At 38.6% G+C, this 15,836-nt stretch overlaps 2 protein-coding genes across 6 annotated transcripts in view; one reads left to right on the top strand and one right to left on the bottom strand.

The window, feature by feature from the left end:
• LOC308634075 (uncharacterized protein) overlaps positions 1 to 15,836 on the bottom strand; it is a gene marked incomplete at its 5' end in the record, with an annotated part of 185,715 nt that overhangs the window by 54,873 nt on the left and 115,006 nt on the right. The gene's annotated exons all lie outside the window — the stretch shown is intronic.
• ZNF239 (zinc finger protein 239) overlaps positions 1 to 15,836 on the top strand; it is a 34,217-nt gene that overhangs the window by 10,256 nt on the left and 8,125 nt on the right. For 3 of the 5 annotated variants that reach the window (XM_081267481.1, XM_081267480.1, XM_081267482.1), the window contains exon 3: positions 12,984 to 14,924. The exons of the other annotated variants lie outside the window; for them this stretch is intronic. In XM_081267481.1, coding sequence (XP_081123607.1) covers positions 13,272 to 14,450 — 1,179 coding nt within the window. In that variant the 5' untranslated portion in view covers positions 12,984 to 13,271 and the 3' untranslated portion in view covers positions 14,451 to 14,924. Of the gene's footprint in view, positions 1 to 12,983; positions 14,925 to 15,836 lie in introns of those variants that run through there. 5 annotated transcript variants of the gene reach the window in all.

Genomic DNA, 15,836 nt, shown 5'->3' with positions numbered 1-15,836 from the left:
CAAAAATGACAGATAAGTGACATTTAAGGGAGAAAAGTCACTGGGCATGGCCACACTGGCCTGTAATCCCTGTAACCCAGGAGGCTGAGGCAGAAGGATCACAAGTTTAAGGCCAGCCTCAGCAATTTAGTGAGGCCCTAAGCAATTTAGCAAGACCCTGTCTTAAAATAAAAAAATTAAAAGGGCTAGGGATGTGGTTCAGTGGTTGAGCACCCCTGCATTCAATCCTTGGTACCAAAAATAAATAAATACATAAATAAATAAGGGAGACAAGTCTATGTATAATATCTAATTTGAGCTTGAAAACTTAAGTTAACAATCTGTCTAATTTTTACCATAATTCAAACCTTAAGTGCAGCTGAACTCTGTGGGGCTTAAGTGTGCAAGTAGGAGGTAGAGGAGGACAGTGGGAAGTTGGAGAATAAGTACCCAGACACAGTTAGATAAAAATAATAAATTCTAAGTTCTATAGAACAGTGAGGTGACTACACTTCACAATAGTCAATTATATACTTTATGATACCTGGAAGAGAAGAGCTTGAAGTCTTCAAACACAAAGCAATGATAAAGAGATGGAAACATAAATTACCCTCATGTTCTTAGTACATACTGTGTGTGTGTGTGTGTGTTGAAATATCATACTGTACCCTATAAATTTGTACAATTTAAATAATTTTAAATGCTAAGGAGGTAGCTCAGTGGTAGGTCATTTACATAGCATGTGCAAGCATGGTAAAAATAATAATTTAAGTGTTAATAAATTTTAAATAGCTTAAAGTAAACAAAAAAATCAGTGGCTAGGGTGTGGCTCTGTGGTGGAGTTCATCCATAAGGTCCTGGGTTCAATCCTGTGATTATCCCATGCTCTGGTTCCTGATTGGTTTTGTCCTTTAAGATTTTTTTTTTTTTTGAAGTTCAAACCTATATGAAACCTTTTACTAAGCCTTCCACTTGACCCCCCCTTTCAAAGCTTTCTATTTATATCTCACAGTCTCACAGTCTCAGACCCAGTGGCATATTCTTTTATATGTTCTTCTTTTAACCATTGGATGTTCAAATCTGATTTTTTCCTTGTTTCCAGCTAGGTTCCTGGAGAGAGCCAGCTATCTAACACAGACATCCATCAGTATCCATAGATTTGTTCCAGAGTCCCTGCAGATACCAAGATCTGAGGATGCTCAAAACTCATATGAAATGACTTAGTATCTACATGTAAGCTGTGCACATCCTCTTGCAAACCTTACATGATTTCTAATACAATGTAAATTCTAGATAAATTGTTGTTTTGCTATATTATCTAGGGAATAATGATAAGAAGAAAATTTGCACATGTTCAGTTACAGGCATAGTTTTTTTCCCAGATATTTTTCATCCACAATTGGTTGAATCCATGAATGTGGAACCCACAGACATGGGAGACTGACTCTATTTTCAGTGCTGTATGTACATGGTCAATATTTAATAATTGACTACTGCAGAATTTAGTAGAGAAGAAACTTTTTTTCCTCAATGTTGAAATTATTATATATTAATTCTTTGTATTATTGCAGGTTTTTTGGTGGTGATTATGGTTTTGTTGTTGTTGTTTTTTGTTTTGTGTTTTTTCAGTGCTGGGATTGAATCCAGGGATGCTTTAACATGGAGTTACCTACCCAGCACTTTTTATTTTTTGTTTTGAGACAGGGTCTCCCTAAGTTGCCCCAGCTAGCCTTAGGCTGGCCTTGAACTTGCTATCCTCCTGCCTCACCCTCTTGAGCCATTGAAATTACAGGTATATGCCACCATGCCCAGCCATATTATTTTAAATATTTAAAAATCTGATAACCACAAAGTTTTATTATTACTTGTGAAAGCTTTCAATAAAATTTCTCCTTCATTGATTTCATACACCTGTAATTTTTGTAGCCACTAGCCATTCCCAAGTATTGTACAATGAGGATGTTGAAATCGTATCCTTTCATTATTTGATAATTTTGGCTTCAAATTAGTGGTTTTTCTTTTGTCATTTTTTCTTTTTTTATTCTGTTTGTGTCAGTGTGTTTTTTGTTGTTGTGTTCTTCTTTTTTTTTTTTTTCTTCCCATTACTCTTTTTCTTTTGGTTCTAGAAATCTAACCCAGGGGCTCTTTACCACTGAACATTTTTACTCTTTATTTTGAGACAGGGTCTCACCAAGTTGCTTATGGCCTTGCTAAATTGCTGAGGCTGTCCTCAAACTTGTGATCCTCCTGTCTCAGTCTCCCAAGTTGTTGGGATCACAGATGTATACCACTGTGCCTGGCTCTTCTCATTATTCCTAAAATTTGTAAACACAATGATATATATTCACTAGGTAAGCAAACTATAACAAAAGGCTTACGATAAAAGCAGTTCTTTTGATGCTCCTCCAGCCACACTGAGGCTTCCTAAGGGCACTCAGTTGTGATCCTTTCAGCTGTTCATTATTGAGTGTGTCTTCATTCCAAACCATATGCTTAGACAGCTGTTTATTATCTCTCTTTTTAAATAATAAATATATTCACATGGTTAAGAAAAGAAGTTTGAAAAGGAACACATTGAAAAGCTTCTTCGTGTTCCTAACAACTGTCTACCCAGATTCTAGTCACTGGCTTTTACAAGCCACATAAGGTGATTAATCTTATATAAATGCCTGGAAATCTAGAACATGAATGCACACATTTATGATTTTGATAGATAACTATCAAAATATTCTTCCTTCGTTGCCGCAGTCTGGCTGGGCACAAAATCACGAGCCACTCACAGCTTTGTAGATTCAAACAGCAATTCTTTTTTCCCGAACTCACACCGGCACTCTACACACGTTCTGGGAAAATTCACGTTCTGCCACAAAATTCACGTACTCCACCAGGCTTTGAATCCCAAATACTTTCTGAATCCCACGAGAACTCAACGGGAACTCAAGGATCCGGCGTGCCTGAGGCAGCAGAATACGCCCTATTCCCGGCAGGGTACACCTTAAACCTGGAACTGCCCTAAACCCATGGATGGGATACTCCCTAAAACCTGATCCGCCCTTGTCCTTGAGCAAGGTCACCTTACTCAAGCATACATGCAATGTCACTGCGAATGTCCAAGGCAAGTCCATTTCCACGAGTCCTTCCTCTAAGCAACATGGGGTACGCTGGCAAGGAAATTTCGATGCGTCATTCGTACTTGGCAACGGCTCTCAGCATCTCCCCCCTTCTGATTAATTAAACAACAAGCAATGTGGCTTAAGGACTGTGCCTGGTAGGTTGTCCAATTCAACATATGGTTCTTACCCGTCATGGGAAAAACTGACCTCTAGGCGTCAGCCTCCTGTCTTAGGTTGATACCACTGCAATTGGATCTTACCCGTCACTGACTACCGGTCCAGCATACAGCCATACTTGTGGATAGGCCTATGCACCAGTGGGGGGGTGAGGTTCTTGCCTCACTTCTGTTGGCCCTCAAATTTAGCCTTGGTGCCAGTGGGGGGTGAGGTTCTTTGCCTCACCTCTGTTGGCCCCCAAATTTTAGACCATCACTAGCAGAAGGGAGAAGGATACAGAAATGCCACGACACCAAGCCAGTTGACAGCTCCTTTGGAAAAATTGCATCACTGGTGACACCATCAGCAAAGATATGCCAGCAGTACCACAATTCGCTGCACCAGACGATAGTTCACAATGCATACAACTGATATATAGTCCAGGCAAGTTCTGCAAGCACTTCAAATCGGAGGAGTCTATCAATATGTCCATTTCCTCCCAAAGTAAATCAAGTCCTTGATTGAGCATTACTTGTTGAGTTATATTCATTGATGCATCAGTTTATACAGTTTACTGTGATGGCTATCACAGAAGTTGTAGTTTGGTTTTATCTTAGTCTTCACTGGCACTGGGATGGAGATGGGAATTTTGGCAATGATGCTAAAGAGACATTATCCTGAACAGAATTATTAAATATAATGAAAAGGAAAGGTGAAAGTAAACAAACAGATCTGTTAACTTCCTTTAAAAATAATCCTTACCTAATTAAATTAGTAAACAGATCTGTTAACCACCTTTAAAAACAATCCTTAACAGCTGTTTACCTAATTTAAATTAAACCATTTAAATCACGTGAATAATAAAAAATAATAATTCGGATCCATTTTTTCATGAGCACTCCTCATATATGAAAAATGGACATATGCACATACAGACATACAACACAAAACACAAGAGTGCACACAAACGTACAACACATAAGAAATAGTAAAGGCCTTGTAGCTTTACCTAGGTGAAATCTCCATTGCAATGTTTAAAAACTCCACAGTCAAAAAATAAAACTGATTAGAAAAATATTAACCTAGGTTTGTATGAGCTCAAAAATAAAATAGAACTTTATGATGTGGGAAAAATGCAATAATAAAATAGATATTGAAAAAAGCACCCTGGTTAATCACTGTCGCAGATGTAAGAATAGCCAAGCTGGAGCTCTGGATATCAGCTGTTATGGATTTGAGCCAAATCATCTTCTTTTTGGTCTGTAGAAATTGCTGTAGTTAATCTCTCTGGAATCCAAATCAGCTGCTGTTCTCCCTGTAGAAAAACACAAACAGAACCCCAACTCCAGACAATCACTGGATCAGGACCTTTCCATTGTCCTGTTAGAATATCTTTCCAAAGTACCTTAGGCTTATGTACATTTTTTGGATACATATGTCTTTCTGCAGCACTGAGTCCTGATGAATCCAAATTTAAAAAGTTTAGAGTAAAAAGGGTTATTTTAAGTTTATCTTTGGGGGATATATACCCCTTTCCAATTCCCTCTTTTTGCTTTAATAACTACGTTTTAATAGTTTGATGAGCTCTTTCAACTGTGCCTTGTCCCTGTGGATTGTATGGGAGTAATACCAAATGATGAGCAAAATTGTTTAAAAGAGGTAGAGGTATAACCAGGGGCATTATCTGTTTTTAACTGTTTAGGAACGCCCACAGTGGCAAAATTTTGTAAGCAATGAGCTATAACATCTTTAGTTTTTTCTCCGGCATGAAGGGAGCCCATCAAAAATCCAGAAGAAGTATCAACTGTAACGTAAATATTTTAATTTTCCAAATTCTGGCAAGTGTGTGACGTCCATCTGCCAAATATGGTTAGGTATCAGTCCTCTAGGATTGACTCCAAGATAGTCCATTTCCATGAGTCCTTCCTCTAAGCAACATGGGGTACGCTGGCAAGGAAATTTCGATGCGTCATTCCTATTTGGCAATGGCTCTCAGCACTTCGTGATGAGTGATACCAGTTTGTACTGAAGTATGATGAGTGATACTAGTTTGGGAAGTATGCCTTTAGACTTTGAGTTTGTGCTGGTATAAAAAATGGGAAATAATACCTCTGTATCATTTTAATTTTAATTTGTAGTATTGTGATATACTGCTATTTCCCAGTTTATCAATATTTGATATTTTCTATTGACTTCTTCATATCAGAGATGAGGATATAGCTTTTTTTAATTTAACATTTTGTTTTAATTAGTTATACATGATAGTAGAATGCATTTGTACACTTTGATATACATAGATGAGATATAATTTCTCATTTTTCTGAGTGTACATGTTGTAGAATCACACTGGGCATGCAGTCACGTATATACATAAAGTAATCTCTGTTTTGTTCTACTAAAGGATACAGCCTTTTTTTTTTTAAGAGAGAGAGAATTTTTTAAATATTTATTTTTAGTTTTTGGCGGACACAACTTCTTTGTTGGAATGTGGTGCTGAGGATCGAACCCAGGCCGCACGCATGCCAGGCGAGTGCGCTACCGCTTGAGCCACATCCCCAGCCCAAGGATACAGCTTTTTGATCTTACCTCCCCTAGCATTCTTTTTTTTTTTTTTTTCTAAAAGAAAGAGGAGAGGGAGAGAGAATTTTTTTTTAATATTTATTTTTCAGTTCTCGGCAGACACAACATCTTTGTTGGTATGTGGTGCTGAGGATCGAACCCGGGCGCACGCATGCCGGGCGAGCGCGCTACCGCTTGAGCCACATCCCAAGCCCCTCCCCTAGCATTCTTATTCTCCTGTATGTTAGTCTTTCAGTAACTAATGCTTACATTGCTTTTTACATTGAACTTATGGGTCATTTTAGAGTTAAGTAGTGTGTATTATGATTATGATTCCTTTTTTTTTCACAACTCTAGCTAATACTTGCTTCTCTTCCCCCCCTACCTCCACCACTGCTAGGACTTGAACTCAGGACCTTGCTTATGCTAGGCAGGCAAGCAGTGTGCCACTGAACTATCTATACTCCTAGCCCTTATAAAAATTTTTGAGACAGGCTCTCATTAAATTGCCCCAGCCAGGGGCTGGGGATGTGGCTCAAGCGGTAGCGCGCTCGCCTGGCATGCGTGCGCCCGGTTCGATCCTCAGCACCACATACCAACAAAGATGTTGTGTCCGCCGAGAACTAAAAAATAAATATTAAAAAAATTCTCTCTCTCTCTCTCCCCTCTCTCACTCTCTCTTAAAAAAAAATAAAATAAAATAAATTGCCCCAGCTGGCCTCAAACTTGCAATTGTGATGCCTTAGCCTCCCAAACTGCTGGAATTATGGGTGTGCACCATCATGTGTGGATGATACTTGAATTAAAATATATATATATATATCTTATTTCAGGGGATTTTGATTCCATATTGCTATTGTAGAGTCTGGGTTATTTTTTTATATGTTAACTGTAGATGCAACCTAATTATGTATTTTATTGACTTATTTGCTTGCTGCAATTCTATCATGCATCTTCTTTTCCTTTTTCTTTTTTACCATACAATTTATTTTTATTTTTTTAGTCATACATGACAGCAGAATGTATTTTGACATATAATACATACATGGAATGTACATACATCAATCATATTGTCTATTCTACTCTGCTGCCCTTCCTATCCTCCCTACTCCTCCCCTCCTCTCCCATCCTTTCTCTCTATCCAATCTAATGTGACACACTTTTTTTTTTTCTCATCACAACATCATATATGTATTCTGTATAACAATGAGGTTCTCCTTCCATCTTCTGTGCAACTCCCCTTCTCCCTCTTTTTCCCTCCCACCTCTCTTCCCTATTTAGTGGTAGTCTTCTCATGCTCTTCCTCCCTATCCCATTTTGAGTCACCCCCCTTATATCAGAGAAGACATTAGGCATTTGTTTTTTAGGGATTGGCTAACTTCACTTAGCATAATCTGCTCTAATGCCATCCATTTGCCTGCAGACGCCATGATCTTATTCCTTTTTAGTGCTGAGTAATATTCCATCGTGTATAAATGCCACATTTTAAAAAATCCATTCATCTATTGAAGGGCATCTAGGTTGGTTCCACATTTTAGCTATTGTGAATTGTGCTGCTATAAACATTGATGTGGCTGTGTCCCTGTAGTATGCTCTTCTTAGGTCTTTTGGGTATAGTCCGAGAAGGGAAATAGATGGGTCAAATGGTGGTTCCATTCCCAGCTTTCCAGGGAATCTCCATACTGCTTTCCAAATTGGCTGCACCAATTTGCAGTCCCACCAGCAATGTATGAGTGTACCTTCCCCGCCCCCCCCCATGGTGAGCATTTTTTCATGTATTTGTTAATTGATTGTATATCCTCTTCTGAGAAGTTTCTGTTCAAGTCCTTGGCCCATTTGTTGATTGGGTTATTTGCTTTTTTGTTTTTTAACTTTTTGAGTTCTTTGTATACTCTAGAGATTAGAGCTCTATATGATGTTTGAAGGGGTAAAAATTTGTTCCCAGGATGTAGGCTCCCTATTCACCTCACATATTATTTCTCTTGCTGAGAAAAAAACCTTTTAGTTTGAATTCGTCCCATTTGTTGATTCTTGGTTTTAACTCTTGTGCTATAGGTGTCTTATTAAGAAATTTGGGGCCTGCCCCCACGTGATGAAGATTAGGGCCAACTTTATCTTCTATTAGACGCAGAGTCTCTGGTCTGATTCCTAGCTCCTTGATCCATTTTGAGTTGACTTTTGTGCATGGTGAGAGAAAGGGATTCAATTTCATTTTGTTGCATATGGATATCCAGTTCTCCCAGCACTGTTTGTTGAAGATGCTATCCTTTCTCCATTGCATGGTTTTAGCACCTTGGTCTAATATAAGGTAGTTGTAATTTTGTGGATTTGTCTCTGTGTCCTCTATTTTGTTCTTTTCCTTAATTAAAAAAAAAAAAAAACTGCAGTCCATCTCTGAATGTTTCAGTAATTGAATTATTTCTTATCTGAAAAATTATCTCTTGGGCTCTGGTTGTGGCTCAGCGGCAGAGCGCTTGCCTAGTATGTGCAAGGCCCTAGGTTAGATCCTCAGCACCACATAAAAATAAATTAATTAAATAAAGGTTTTGTGTCCAACTATAACTAACTAACTAAATAAATATTTTTAAAAAATATCTCTTTTCCTTCTATTGGATTGACTGTGTATAGAATTGTTTTTAAATGTTTTTTTTTTTAGTTGTCAATGGACTTTTTTTTTTTAATTTTTTATTTTTTAGTTTTCAGCAGACACAACATATTTGTTTGTACGTGGTGCTGAGGATCGAACCCGGGCCTCATGCATGCTAGGCGAGCACACTACCGCTTGAGCCACATCCTCAGCCCCATCAATGGACCTTTAATTAATTAATTAATTTATTTATTTATTTATATATGGTGCTGAGAATTGAATCCAATGCCTCACACATGTAGGCAAGTGCTCTGTCACTGAGCTAAGACCCCAGCCCATAGAATTTTTATTGCACAATCACTTTTCTCCAGATTTTGTTTAATGTCCATATAATTCATATTTTTTGCACATAGTCTGGCTTTCCTATCTGGTTGCTTTTAGCATTTGGGGGGTTTTATGGGATTTTTATTATTTTGTTTCTCATCCTTGGATTGGACCCAGGTGTGCTCTACGACTGAACTATATCCCCAGACCTTTTAATTTTTTTAAATTTTGAGACAGGGTCTCCCTAAAGTTGCTTAGGCTGCTCTCAAGCCTGTGATCTTCCTGCTTCAGCTTCCTGAGTTGCTGGGATTGCAAGCGTGTGCCACCATGCCCAGCTTTTTGTTTTGTTTTGGGTTTGTTTTTGTTGTTTTGATTGGCCTTGTTATTTTTTGTTTTTCTTGAATTCCTGAGGTTTTATAAGGCTGTGCCTAAAAATTATGGGTCATTTCACATACCATTTTAGCATCGGCTCTGAATCTTGATTTCTGAGGGGAGAAATTTTTTGTTATCTCTTTGATAATTTTCTCTGACTTTATTATGCCATTACTACCTTCATAATACTAGTAGGAAATGGGCCTTTACTTTTATCTTTCTTCTAGGAGAATCCCTCAATCTTCCAGCTTAGCCATATTTTTTTTTTTCGCCATTCCCCCCATGTAGATTGTAGGCCTTAAAATAAGATAGCCTGACACTTATCTGTGATACAGGTCACTCAAGCTTTTTCAGCCTGAGTTTCCTCATGTGCAGAATGAGTATCCTACTAGCTCTTGTAACATAAAATTATGCAGCCAATACTTGAATGCTTTAGTTGGGTACAGCAGGTATTACTTATGATTAATCATTTTTTAGAAGAATTATGATTTGTTTTTCATAGCAGTATGTTTATATTATTCAGTTGTGTTTAAATATGATATCCTCTGATTTCTCTGGTATTTTAATTATGTACCTTTAAAATCCTATTTCCTCTGTTCACTGTTTCTTGAGTTTGTGCCTCTTAGTAGTTTTTTTTAGTCCGATTATATATATTTTTAATTGACTCCTTATATATTTTTTCAAAAGTCTTGTATTCCCAGTATGATGGCATCCTCAGCCAATGCTCTACCACTGTGGCACATGTGTGTTCTACTTTAGGGATTCCTCTGCTGGTTGGCCTTGGGAGAATCTAATGAAAATTTAGATGGTGGATGGGAGAAGCCACTTTTAAAGGCCACCCCTTTGTTCCAGTAAGTTACTTGGGCAAGTCCTGCTTCTCCAGCTCAAGCTCTGGGCTATCTTGCTTTCTCCAGAAGTCTGCTTCAGAGGTTACCATAAGGCTATCCTGGGCACATATGGAGTCAGTTGCTTCTTTTTGTACCTTAATTGGTCCTGTCATTGTGTAGATTCAACAATAACCCAACCTCTGCTTCTCTCTTCAGCCCAAGTAATACTATTAGGAGCCTTCTGGCTGGCTGATCGTGTTTCTTGAGACTTTATATGGGGTCCCTGCTGTTAGTCACCAAAATTTCAGGTTTTGTGGGCAAGAGGAGAGTTGGGAGAGTGGTGCTACTAATGACAACATGTGCATTTGGAATGCTTAACTTGAATTAATAAGCCTGTCTTGCTTTATATTGTTAATTCTGAGTCTGGTTTTAAATTTCTAGGACTTTTTGAGAATCCCTTACCTCCAAATTCTTCTCCTATACATGATTTGAGCTGTGTACTTTTTTCTTTAATTTTCCCATCATTCCTAATCTATCTGTTTTCCATCATCTAGAAGTTCCTCAACATTTCTATTCTAATAGCAATCTAATATATTTACATTGTGTTTTAATGGTTTTTTTTGTAGTTATAGATAGACAACGTCCCTTTATTTTGTTTCACTTTTATGTGGTACTAAGGATTGAACCACATGCTAGGCAAGTGCTCTGCCACTGAGCTACAGCCTCAGTCCGACACTGTGTTTTAACTAGCATACATACCAGTAAGTAAACTCTGTATTCTGAGCGCAATTCTCTTAGGATTCTAGACCCATGTAGCTCTCTGGTCCTGGGCAGCTATAACAACACCCCACCAGCACCACAAATTAAACAAGTCAAATTTTAAGTTTGTTATCTGTCTCCTTCCCTACTTCAACCTTTTCCCCTTTCACTTCCTATCCATTATAGCACCAACACACCAGTCACTCAGACAAGGAACCTGGAGAGCATGCTTAGTGTTTCTTTCCCATAGGCTTCTAGGTTTTGTTTTTTATCACATGATTTAGAATGAATTTCTCTCTGTCTCTCCACAACAGTCACCCTTACCATTTTTTTTTATGAATTGCTATAGCAACTGTCTATCTAAAGTCTTGCTTTCCAGTGGTGTTTATAATCACAGTTATTTCACCCTAAAAGTAAAATCCTTAATAGGTTTCAGTTAATGCTAGGGTTGGCTGGAAGAACTCAGTGTCAGACAGCAAGCCCTTTGCTCTGCCTCCTGCTTTGTGTGTTTATGTGTATGAGAGAGAGAGAGAAAGAGAGAGAGAGAGAGAGAGAGAGAGAGAAGAAAGAAAAAATGAATTGGGTATGAAGCTCTGGGACCTTGTATGTGCTAGGCATGTCCTCTTCCACTGAGCTACACCCTCCAGTCCCACTGTTACCTTTGTTTTTATCTGCTTTACAATAAGCTACTTTTAGTTTTTCCAAATACATATTTTCTCTCCATATTTCACTTTTTTTTTTTTTTTTTTGGTACCAAGGATTGAAGCCAGGGGTGCTTAACCACTGAGCAACATCCCCCAGCTTTTTTTTTTTTTTTTTTTAATTTTGAGACAGGGTCTTTATTTTTTAATTTTTTATTCTTTTTAGTTATACATCACAATAGAATGTATTTTGACTTATACATACATGGAGTGTAACTTCCCATTTTTGTGGTTGTGCATGATGTGGAGTTACTGGTCATGTATTCATACATGAACATTCGAAATGTTCATGTATATGTACAATTCATTCTACTGACTTTCCCATTCCCCTCTCCTCTGCCTCTGCCCCCCCCCCCGCCCCCGCTCCAATCTAGTGAACCTCCCTCCCCTCCCCCAGCCTATTGTGAGTCAGCATCCACATATCAGAGAGAACATTCAACCTTTGATTTTGGGGGATTGGTTTATTTCACTTAGCATGATAGTTTCCAGTTCCATCCATTTACTGGCAAATGCCATAATTTCATTCTTTAAGGCTGAGTAATATTCCATTGTGTATATGTATCACATTTTCTTTATCCATTCATCTGTTGAAGGGGACCTAGGTTGGTTTCATAGCTTAGCTATTGTGAATTGAGTTGCTGTAAACATTGGTATAGCTGTATCGCTGTAGTATGCTATTTTTTAAGTCCTTTGGGTATAAACTGAGGAGTGGGATAACTGGGTCAGATGGTGGTTTCATTCCAAGTTTTCTGAGGAATCTCTAAACTGCTTTCCAGAGTGATTGCACCAATTTGCAGTCCCACCAGCAATGTATGAGTGTACCTTTTCTCCCACATCCTCACCCATGTTTATTGTTACTTGTATTTTTGATAATTGCCATTCCGACTGGAGTGAGATGAAATCTCAGTTCAGTTTTATTTTGCATTTCTGTAATTACTAGACATGTTGAACATTATTTCATGTATTTGTTGACCGATCATTTTTCTTCTTCTGTAAAGTGTTGAGACAGAGTCTTGCTAATTTGGTTAGAGCCTCAGCCTCCCAAGCCCTAGGGACATTTCACTTTTTCCCCCGCTTTGGCCATCATATTCTCTGAGAAATCTTTCCAAGGCCCCAAGATTTGGGTTGATTTCCCCTATTTTGTGCTCCCGTTGCTAGTTGTGCATGTATTATGTTGTATATACATCTGTACCACTTACCTTGGTATTATTGTTGTTGATATATTTGTCTTTCATCCCAGGAAGCTCTAGCTTGCTAAGCAGAAGGATTTCTATTTTCTTGTATCCCCAACACCTCTGAAAGTAGAGTATCAATAAAATAAGAATTTGTTAAAAATAAAATACAGTAAAATGAAATGTTATTTGTGGGAAAGAAGGGTATAGGATTCAGTAACCTCTTCACGATTATTGGCCTTGTTTTAGATCAGAAAGGGAATGTCTGACTTCTGAACTCAAGGCTTTTTCCTCCTGACATTAACCCAAGGACATGACTAGAAAGACAAGCTGAACTTTCTCCTGGTTACAAAGTCTTCAGGCCTTACTACTCCTGTTCTGCTATCTTGAAATTTACCCTTGGTTCTTATCACTAAATTCTTCTTGTTCCCTAGGAGACATGAATGAAAGTTCTGTGGAAAACCAAGAGAAAGAACTTCAGGATCTGTTATGGCATCTACTGGCTAATTTTGAAAGAGATGACAATATAATACCTGGAATCTGGATTACATTATAAATCCTTAAAGACGTACATGGGGATCCTGAGATATTTCCCTGTGTCAAAAGTGCAGAGAAGCATCTTGTCATAGTTCCGGAAACAGGAATAGTGTAGTTCCTCTTCAAAGTGATGATTTCGGAAACATTGCAAGTGAAATATATTTGTCTTTGAAATTCCAAGCCAAATGGCTACACAAGACTCCCCTGTGAAATTCTGTAAGAAAGAACTTCAGGATCCTCAGGAGAGCAGAGATCTCTTTGTAACTGAAGAAAGCACTGAGAGAAAAGTAATAAGAGGGGAAAATCTTTCGATAAACCACTGTTCAGAAAACCTTCAAGTTAATCTTGTGTCTGATGTAACAGAACTGGAGTCACCATTGTTTGGTCATGAGGCAAATTGCCAATGTAGACAGTTGGAGGGTTCTTTGGGTCCCTTTGACTGTAACTGTAAAGATATTTGTAGATGGAGATCACAGTTGGTTAGCTGTAGTCATCAGAGAGCTCACACAGAGGAACAACCCTGTAACCATAATGACTGTGGGAAAATACCAATTACCAGCCCAGATGTTCACCCCTCTGAAAAAATCCATACTGCAGACAAACAGTGCAAATGTGGTGGGTGTGGCAAGGACTTCAGTCAGAACTCAGAAATACCACTTCATCAAAGAGACCACACAGAAGGAAAACCCTACAAATGTGAGCAGTGTGGGAAGGGCTTCACCAGGAGTTCAAGTCTGCTGATCCATCAAGCAGTCCACACGGATGAGAAACCTTATAAGTGTGACAAGTGTGGGAAGGGCTTCACCAGGAGCTCTAGTCTGCTTATCCATCACGCAGTCCATACGGGCGAGAAACCTTATAAATGTGACAAGTGTGGGAAGGGCTTCAGTCAGAGCTCCAAACTGCACATCCACCAGCGAGTCCATACTGGGGAGAAACCCTATGAGTGTGGGGAGTGTGGGATGAGCTTCAGTCAGCGCTCAAACCTGCACATCCACCAGCGAGTCCATACAGGAGAGAGGCCCTACAAGTGTGGAGAGTGTGGGAAGGGCTTTAGCCAGAGCTCAAACCTTCACATTCACCGGTGCATCCACACAGGAGAGAAGCCTTACCAGTGCTATGAGTGTGGGAAGGGTTTTAGCCAGAGCTCAGACCTTCGCATCCATCTCAGGGTCCACACTGGGGAGAAGCCCTATCACTGCGGCAAGTGTGGGAAAGGGTTCAGCCAGAGTTCCAAACTCCTCATCCACCAGAGAGTGCATACTGGAGAGAAGCCCTATGAGTGCAGCAAATGTGGAAAGGGCTTCAGCCAGAGCTCCAACCTTCACATCCACCAGCGAGTTCACAGGAAAGATCCCCACTAAGTGACATGAACCTGTTCAGGCTTTTGAGTACTTGTACTATAAAGACTCAAATATTTTTAATATAACTCTTATTGTATCTCATGAAGGAGATAGATAGTAAGGTTATTCATATATGTTCCCTCACTGAAAAATCATTCATCCATTTAAAGTATTTAAGTATCACGCACTGTGTTATGCTATACTATGAGTGGACTATTATTCTGGTTGATGACAGTGAAAACATCTGTGCTGTGCAATTTAGCAGTGTTATTAGAATTATGTATCCTATCCAGAATTTTTAACTGCAAGAACTTTATGTTTATCCGAGCAGGGCATGTTTTTCTTTGTTCACATTCTCTTGAGAAATTAGACTTATTGTTTCTCTTCAAATTATGTGCCTTATGTTTTTCATATTTCCTTTAGGTTCTACGTAGCCCTCTAAAATTCAAGAGCAGGGATCAAGTTACTAATGGAAATGGAAAATGGTATAGGCCTTTGGAAAACAATTTGTCTGTTCCTATAAAGTGAGACAAACTTATCACCTGGCATGGCAATTCCACTTCTAGGAGTTTATTTTAAGAATAGTGAAAATTAATGTTCACCCATAGCCTTTACATGAAAGTTCTTTGCAAGTTTATAACAGGTGTAATAGAGTGAAAACAACCTAAGTATCCATCAGAAGATGAAAAAGCAAAACAAACCAGAGATCCATATAATGAATACTTTTTTCATAGTAAAAAGAAACTGCTGAGAAAACAACAGGGATGAATTGCAAAAGCATTATGCCAAGGGAAAGAATTCAGGCTCAAATTACTGCATAATGTATAGGAAATTCTAGAAAAGGCAAATCTGTAACGAGATAAAGCAGTTTAGTGGTTGTTAGTGGGGTAAGAGGTGACTGAAGTGGCATAAGGGATGGAAATTTTCTGTAACTGTCTGATCATTCAATTGAGATAATTCACTACCTTCAGACCAGCCTGAGGGATGGAAATTTTCTATATCAGGTTTGACTACATGACTGCATTCACTGAATTGCTCACATAAATGGGTGGATTTTATTGTTTATAAATTGTACCTCGATAAAACTAATTGACATAAACACACCAGTGCACATCACCTTGACATCAAAACACTGGTTTCACAATCTCTCCTTAGGCAGCGTTGGCAGTTTGTTCTACTATTGAAAACTGGAGTTTTAAACTCTGCTGTTAGATAGATACTAACCATGGGTTTCTTTGAACTCAGGGAAAAATTCTCCCCACATAATTTTTGGTCAGGTTTTCTTGGGTCACCAACTGATCTCTGATTTCCTGAGAACACTGGCTCATTTATATGAATTTTCCTCCCACAGATCTGAGGCAGCATGATTGTCAGGATTTCAAAAGACTCAGAATCTTTATTTGTAAA

The sequence above is a fragment of the Spermophilus citellus genome, assembly GCF_964194105.1.
Source record: "Spermophilus citellus genome assembly, chromosome: 15".
NCBI classification, from domain to species: domain Eukaryota; kingdom Metazoa; phylum Chordata; class Mammalia; order Rodentia; family Sciuridae; genus Spermophilus; species Spermophilus citellus.
This window is presented reverse-complemented; position numbering and strand designations above follow the sequence as displayed.